The 7480-nt window shown below is 34.7% G+C and overlaps 1 protein-coding gene across 1 annotated transcript; it reads left to right on the top strand.

Annotated features, from left to right (window-relative positions):
- The first annotated feature begins 271 nt into the window (after window positions 1-271).
- On the top strand, window positions 272-5343 carry LOC112508935 (serine carboxypeptidase-like). The gene is made up of 9 exons (XM_025113798.1): window positions 272-613; window positions 1520-1688; window positions 2189-2308; window positions 3455-3598; window positions 3673-3823; window positions 4033-4121; window positions 4265-4523; window positions 4612-4745; window positions 4815-5343. The coding sequence occupies exons 1-9, from the start codon at window positions 285-287 to the stop codon at window positions 4941-4943; spliced, it is 1524 nt and encodes a 507-aa protein (XP_024969566.1). The 5' UTR covers window positions 272-284; the 3' UTR covers window positions 4944-5343.
- Window positions 5344-7480: the final 2137 nt, after the last annotated feature.

The raw sequence follows: 7480 nt of genomic DNA, 5'->3' as shown, positions 1-7480 counted from the left end.
TTTAATAAATTAATAAAATAAGATATTAAATTGAAAGGAGTGCATAATTGTGATATGACTTGAAAGCCAATTAAAAAAAATGTGACATGTCTCGTTGCAAATTCAAGATCCAACCACGTGTGGTGGCATGGTGCGTTTTTGGCGAGGCACTTCGTCCAAAGTCAAAGCCACAGCCAAACGGCGACGTATTATCTCATGTAAAGGTACAGTAGACTGTAGTCTCTCTCTCCCCTATATATGTACTCGATCTCTCCTCCAAGAGTTTAGAATCTTCTCTCTCTAAAATGCTGTGTTTCAGGTTCAGGATGCTTCTCCCACTCCTCCTCCTTTCTCTTCTTGTTGCCTCTTTTTCTCCGACGACGAGTCTCCGCCTGACGGACCCAAAGTTCCCATCAACTCAGGCTAGGAAGCTGATCAGAGGCCTCAATTTGTTCCCAAAACACTCCATCAACATTGTCGATCGCGATGTTGCTAACCGGTCTTCTATTGTTCGTCCGAAGATAGTCGAGAAGCCTTTTAAATTCCCCAATTTCGTCGATTCCGGTAGCGCGTCGGTTGAAGAATTAGGTCATCATGCTGGTTATTACCAGATTGAACACTCTTATGATGCTCAGTATATTCGCAAAACCCTATATTACTCTTATTATTGTTACACTGTTTACAATTTCGTGATTAAACTTGACTCGACTGTTCTGAAACCTACAGTTTTGGAAGGTTTGCTGATATCATTAATGTTGGGAAACCTTGTTTTTTTCTTTATTTGGTAATTTAGCATACTTAGATTTTAGAAACACATTTTGCTGTCTTAAACCCTAATTATATTTTTTTAATTTCTAAAGTTTAAGACATCGTGATAAAAGTTGGGGGAAATCATATGTATCAAGTTGATTTTACACGCTCGCACCTTTACCTCCTTTTGCTGTTTTTGTTTGTAAATGCTATGTGGAAAGGCCGATAGTAACGATGTTCTACGCACGGATATGGGGGATTCATTTCTGAAATTAGTAGTAAGGCTGATATTTCTTTCTTGTGAACGGCGTTGAAAAGCTATTGCGGATATCAAGTAACTTGTAAAGAGAGTGAATGCATAACTGATGTTTGTTACTTCTTCGTGACTGTAATAGATAAATGCCACTGTATCGCCAACTCAAGTAGCATATCAACTAACCCTGCCCCCTGAAGAACTAGAATTGGCACCTCAAGATGTCATGAACATTAATGGTGTTTAACTAGATTATTATGGGTCTGGTATCACTGTATGTACTGTCGAATGACCATCACATGTGCTCCCACCAGTTCGCAGATATAGACTTGGACTCAGTAATGACTAGTAAACGCTGTTAAATCACGTGAATTTGTTCAGTTGGCTCTATTTGTGGTTATACTTCATTCATTAATTCTGTAGTTTCTTTGTCATACATGTACATCATTTGGCGTGTTTACTACTTTTAGAAAGGGTTGATATCTTCATTTCTACCATTTTCATTAGAATCTAAAAATATCTTTGGGTTCTGTGTAGGATGTTTTACTTTTACTTCAAATCACGGAACAGCGAAAATGACCCTGTTGTTATCTGGCTGACCGGAGGACCAGGTTGTAGCAGTGAGCTTGCTCTTTTCTATGAAAATGGTCCTTTCAAGATTGGAAAGAACTTAACTCTTGTCTGGAACGAGTATGGGTGGGACCAGGTTTGTTTCTTGGTCAAATATTAGTTGTCATACTTAGAAAGTGGATGAGAATAGCAAATCACATTATCTCTCTCATATTACATATTTGATCAAATACTTTTCTTTCTTTCAGGACTAAAGTTTTCTTGATATTATCAAATAATTTGTTATACATCACTTTATTCGTACATTTGTATATTACTATGGTTAATTGGTTATTGAAGTTCAATAAGCAACTTGACAAATGTAGCCGTTCTTGAAGTTCATTTAATGTGTACCATTGAAGATACATGCTTAATAGTGTAGCCATTATCACAATGCTTGATATTGGTTGGTGGGTGGTTTTTTGTAAAAATGTCCTACTAGTGCTTTTTGTGGATGATTTGATTGTTCAATATTGGATTGCTCTTGTACATTTCCTTTTATGACAATGGAGTTGAATTTTGATGCTTTTTTCTAATGTTTATTTTTCTTATTTGTCGTATGTTGTACAAAACAATAATATATCTGTGTAAACTCAGGCAGCAAACCTGTTGTATGTTGACCAACCTACTGGGACCGGCTTTAGTTATAGCTCTGATAAAAGAGACATTCGCCATGATGAAAAGGGTGTTAGTGATGATCTATACGACTTCTTACAGGTCTGTTGCTTTCCTCTCTTGCTTATGTATGTGATTATGTAAATAATAAATATTCTTTAAAAGACTGGTAGCAATGATCTTTTGTTCAATGATCAATTTGCCATAGGTCTTTGGCTATCATAGTAGTTGTAGGCTTTAGCTGAAGAGTGGGTCTTCTATGCACTGTCGGTGTAACTTCTTTTTGCGCATTTGATTTCAAGATCATGGCAATTGTTCCATGATATACTATTGAATGATGGATAACTCAGGATCATCTTAATTGTACACATGATCGGTCACTTGTCACTAGAGAGCTGCTCGTGTAAACTTTTCTCTACATTGACAATGTATAGAAAACAGTATGTTAAAATTAGATGCATGCATGATACCTTAATGACTACTGCTTGATTATTTTTTTCTTTGCTTCATGGTCTGAAATGTGAATCATGAGTTCTTAGGCCTTAGCTAGTGCATTTTATAGCCTTTCCTTTAGAAGTATGTTTTTATGGTTAAAGACTTCATTTTGTGATTTTGAATTGTTGCTGTCTGGGATATTAACAGCTACTACTACAACATTTAAGATCTTTTTTTGCTTTTTATATGAAGAATGCCTCCTGCGCTCTATAGACCAATGGAAAACTTGAAGTTTGACAAATTTAAATGGTGATTTTTAATCATGGAGCGCATCGAAAGCAACATTTCTTTCCATGAATCTTGAACTCTTGACTCAACCAGTCAGCTATCTTGTAGCAACTCCTGACCTTGTATGTACTGGTACTTCTAGTTAGGGCACCTGGTGCTTTTCCTTCACCTTCGTTGATTGATAGTATTGCCATCATATTCAGCTTCTCCTAGGTTTGCCCCGGATACAATATACGTTCTTTTGTTCTCCAAGTTGTGCTCATGGCATAATATCTCATGCTTCCACATTCAACTGTGCAGTCACAATTGGCAGCTGTCCCTGCCCAACCCAGTGTGATAATTTTTGGACTTTAACATTTCCAAGGGCTAGGAAGAATAATCTTCAACACATGCATCTTTTTCGAAATTAAGATTAGATCAGTCTGTTTTTGCAAATCTTGAGCATGCAATAAGAGAGAGTTGAGTTTGTTGCTTCATCTGCTGTTCATATATTTCGATGCTATTGTGAATTTTGTTATGTTTCAGTCCTTCTTCACAGAGCATCCTGAACTCGTAAATAATGACTTCTATATTACTGGAGAATCATACGCCGGCCATTACATTCCAGCTGTTGCTGCTCGAGTCCACCAAGGAAACAAAGATAAGGAAGGAATACACATAAACCTGAAGGTATCTGTATGTGTTTTAAGCACATTGGTTTTCTCAATTGACTTGATGTACTTACTTTATGTGTTGTTATACAGGGATTTGCCATTGGTAATGGGCTCACTGATCCAGCAATTCAGTACAAGGCTTATACAGATTATGCGTTGGACATGGGGATAATTAGCGAGTCTCAATACAAACGCATCAACTTGATAGTTCCAGTGTGTGAAGCAGCAATAAAGCTTTGTGGTAATGTTGCCTCTCTCTCACACAGACATACAGTGATGCCTGCGCTAGCAAATCATCGGGTTATGTGGGGAGCTTTTTCTGCTAATTTGTTGCATGTGACCTTTAACCATATATGTGCATCGTCATCAATGCGAGATGCATATCTAGTATTGCTGTTGGCTGTTCCTCCTATGCTAGTTGATATAATTCTTTTGCTACTCCCTTTGTAGGCACTGATGGAACAGTCTCTTGTACGGCAGCATACTTGGTTTGCAACATCATTTTCATTGCCATCACTAACATCGCTGGCAATATCAACGTAAGGAAATCTGATTCTTTGTTGTATAGACTTTGAATAGTGGAACGCCTTAACAACTCTATTTGAAAGAAATACCATGCGTATGAGTGTTGCCAAAAAGAAAAGAGCACAATCTAAGTTAACATGTTTTTTATTTGGTTCAGTACTATGACATTAGAAAGGAGTGTGTGGGCAGCCTCTGCTATGACTTCTCGGACATGGAGACACTCCTAAACGAAAGATCTGTTAGGCAAGCTCTTGGAGTTGGAGATATAGAATTTGTTTCATGTAGCACTAGTGTGTACTTTGCTTTGCTTATGGACTGGATGAAAAATCTTGAAGTCGGCATTCCTGCTCTCCTTGATGATGGAATTAAGATGCTCATATATGCTGGAGAATACGACCTCATCTGCAACTGGCTTGGTTAGTTTTCACCATTTCTCAACTCAAATATATGTTTTCTGATCGTATCTAGTACATCATGATTTTGTTTAAATCACAATGAGAGTAGGTAATTCAAGATGGGTTCATGCTATGGAATGGAGTGGTACGAAAGAGTTTGGTGCTGCTTCTGAAGTTCCTTTTGAAGTATCTGGATCTGAAGCAGGCTTACTCAAAAGCTATGGTCCACTCAGTTTCCTCAAGGTATCATTCAGACTTCCAAATCTTTGAATCGTGTGAAAGTATTGACATATATTTTTGGGTGTGTGCTAGGTTCATGATGCTGGTCATATGGTTCCTATGGATCAGCCTGCGGCTGCTCTGGAGATGTTAAAGAGGTGGACCGAGGGCTCACTTTCTGAAACTGCAATGGAGCCTAAATCTTTGGTTTCCTCCATATAATGGCATGATCAGGTCCGTTGTTTGTAAATACCCCCCTCGGAACTTTCTATGCTTTCACCAGTCTGGTTGCATTGCACTTTAGGAGGAGAGTACAACAGAACACAGTAAGCAAACCATTTTAGGTGGTTCCTTTGTTCCAAGGATTGCAAATGCAGTGTTGGTTTGATTTGATTGATGCTATCTTTCCATTATCCATGGTATGATAATCAAATGTACCACGGGTCTCAAATACTTCATCTTACTTTGGCTTTTTGTTTAGATTCATCTTTTTATGATACGTAAAGAACGGAAGAGAAATTATAAAGAAAAAAACACACGAAATTAAGTTCCCCGAAAAAGGAATGGACGTCCACTTTGTCTTTTTCATCATACACGAACATAAGATTTGTAATTGGTTGCTGAAGTGAGTCTTGTTATTTAAGTGTAAACCGTTCATGGGGTGAATTTTAAGGTTCAAATAACAAAGGCAAATATGTGGGGAACATAGCCATAAATAATCTATACTATATTATAAAGCATTTGACAAAAACTATTAAAAACTATTTTTATATATAAAGTACTGTTTATTGATGCATATTACTTAAAATTCAAAATTACAAGTAAATTGTGCGTATGTATAACTTATTAAAGCTTTATGTGTTGAATTTATGTAACTAACTGTAAATAAACATAATCAAATATAAGATAAAATTTTTATTTTAAATATAAAAAATTTAAAATATAATTAGGATAATCATTTAGTTTTAACAAAATACTTAATAATTATTTTTATAAAAAAATTATATTAATAAATCAAAAAAAATGAGCTAAAGCAATACATAGAAAAAAGAGAAAATTTAAATAGTTAGTTTTGTAATAATATCAATATTTTTTTCAATTTTTTATGATATATTAATATTTATATTTTATTCAAAAATAAAACATTATTATTTTCTCAAAACGATATAAACCTTATTGTAACACCGACTGAACAAAAAAAATGAAATATTAAGATTGAGATATATCTCGTTACATTGTGTAAGTATCCTTCTAGTTTATATAAAAAAATACATCTGAATATCATAAGATGTATTTTAACTTATCAATTAGTCGCATATGAAGATGCATTTTGTAAACCCACAATTCCTTTTACTAATAATTAACATAGGAAAAGCGTTCATCGGTAACAGTCAACATTCCCACTTACTTTATTCAGTAAAATTCTAGTCCATGGAAACAACATACTTATCCGGTAAGTGTTAACCGGGTAAGAGTTATTACCTTCATTTATGGGTAAAACTTTTGATCCTTGGCAACTTGTCATCAGTCTTACTTGGTAAGATTTTGATTGCACTTGTTGCATAAAGATTATGGGTTCTTGATACATTTATCTGGTTTGGTAAGTGACCTATAAGACTTGGTAAACACAAGTTAACAATCAATAAAATACCTATTATAAATCAAACATATTCACGTGGTGTTTGTTTTCTTAATAGGTGCTGAAGTCTGAAATCTTATTACATTTCTGATTTATAAGAGATGATGTTGAAATCTGAAATCTAAATCAATAAGACTGTTTGTTTTTGTAAACTGATAAACGTCTAAACTTGTTTAAATTGTCTATTTTATTCATTAAAAAATCACAGTGTTGAATTTTTTTTTTTTTTTTTTTAAGGGTGTCCGGGCCAAAGCCCGACTAATTCCCGGCAAATTTGGAGGCTAAACATGGCCTCACTTAAATGTCGCCAACACTCCCCTCCCAGGGCTCGAACTCGGGTTCATGACTATGTCATGCCTAAGCCTTTACCACTAGGCTGAAAGGTCTTTGACCACAGTGTTGAATTTTATAGACAAAATTATACAATTTCACATATATTCATCATTATTATGAAATTTACATCTAAATCATATAATTAGCATTCATTTAAAAGAAAATATGTAGTTAACAGTATTTAACACATTTAGATCCTATTAAAATACATCAATTGATAGAGGTACTGATTGATTTGGTAAGGATCGATTGAGAAAAATGATTGGTTGAAGAACAATAAGAGACAAATAAGAGGTTGGTTTACCTCTTACCACATAAGAGGACAATGTCGATTCCTCTGTTTTCGATAATGATGTGACAATACTATGATTTTATTGTGATTACAATGTGATAATGTTTTCATAAGTCAAAGATTTTTTAATATGTGATTTCACCAAACACAAAAGTTCCCATAAACTATCAAATGATTATAATTAGGTGTATATTGGTTCATATGTGAACTGTGAATCCGAAGATATGTTCACATGTGAATCTTAATCATAACTTGTATGCGAATGATATGTATTGATTATTCAATGCATGAACGTTCAATTTTTCTCTTATATGATGGCTTATTTTATTTTTATGTCCCAATGTTGAGTCATTTATAATCTTATTTTTTATATTTTATGTCATGAAGCTAAATGTTGTGATTTTACCTGTTTTATTCCAATTGAAGGCTAATTTCACCCTTTAGACAAAATGTTTGCACTCTCAACATTTCCACAGCATTGATCTATTTGTCTAT

This window comes from Cynara cardunculus (genome assembly GCF_001531365.2).
Source record: "Cynara cardunculus var. scolymus isolate 2C chromosome LG 3, CcrdV1, whole genome shotgun sequence".
NCBI lineage: Eukaryota > Viridiplantae > Streptophyta > Magnoliopsida > Asterales > Asteraceae > Cynara > Cynara cardunculus.
Note: the sequence above shows the minus strand (reverse complement) of the source record. Positions and strands in the feature narration are given on the sequence as shown.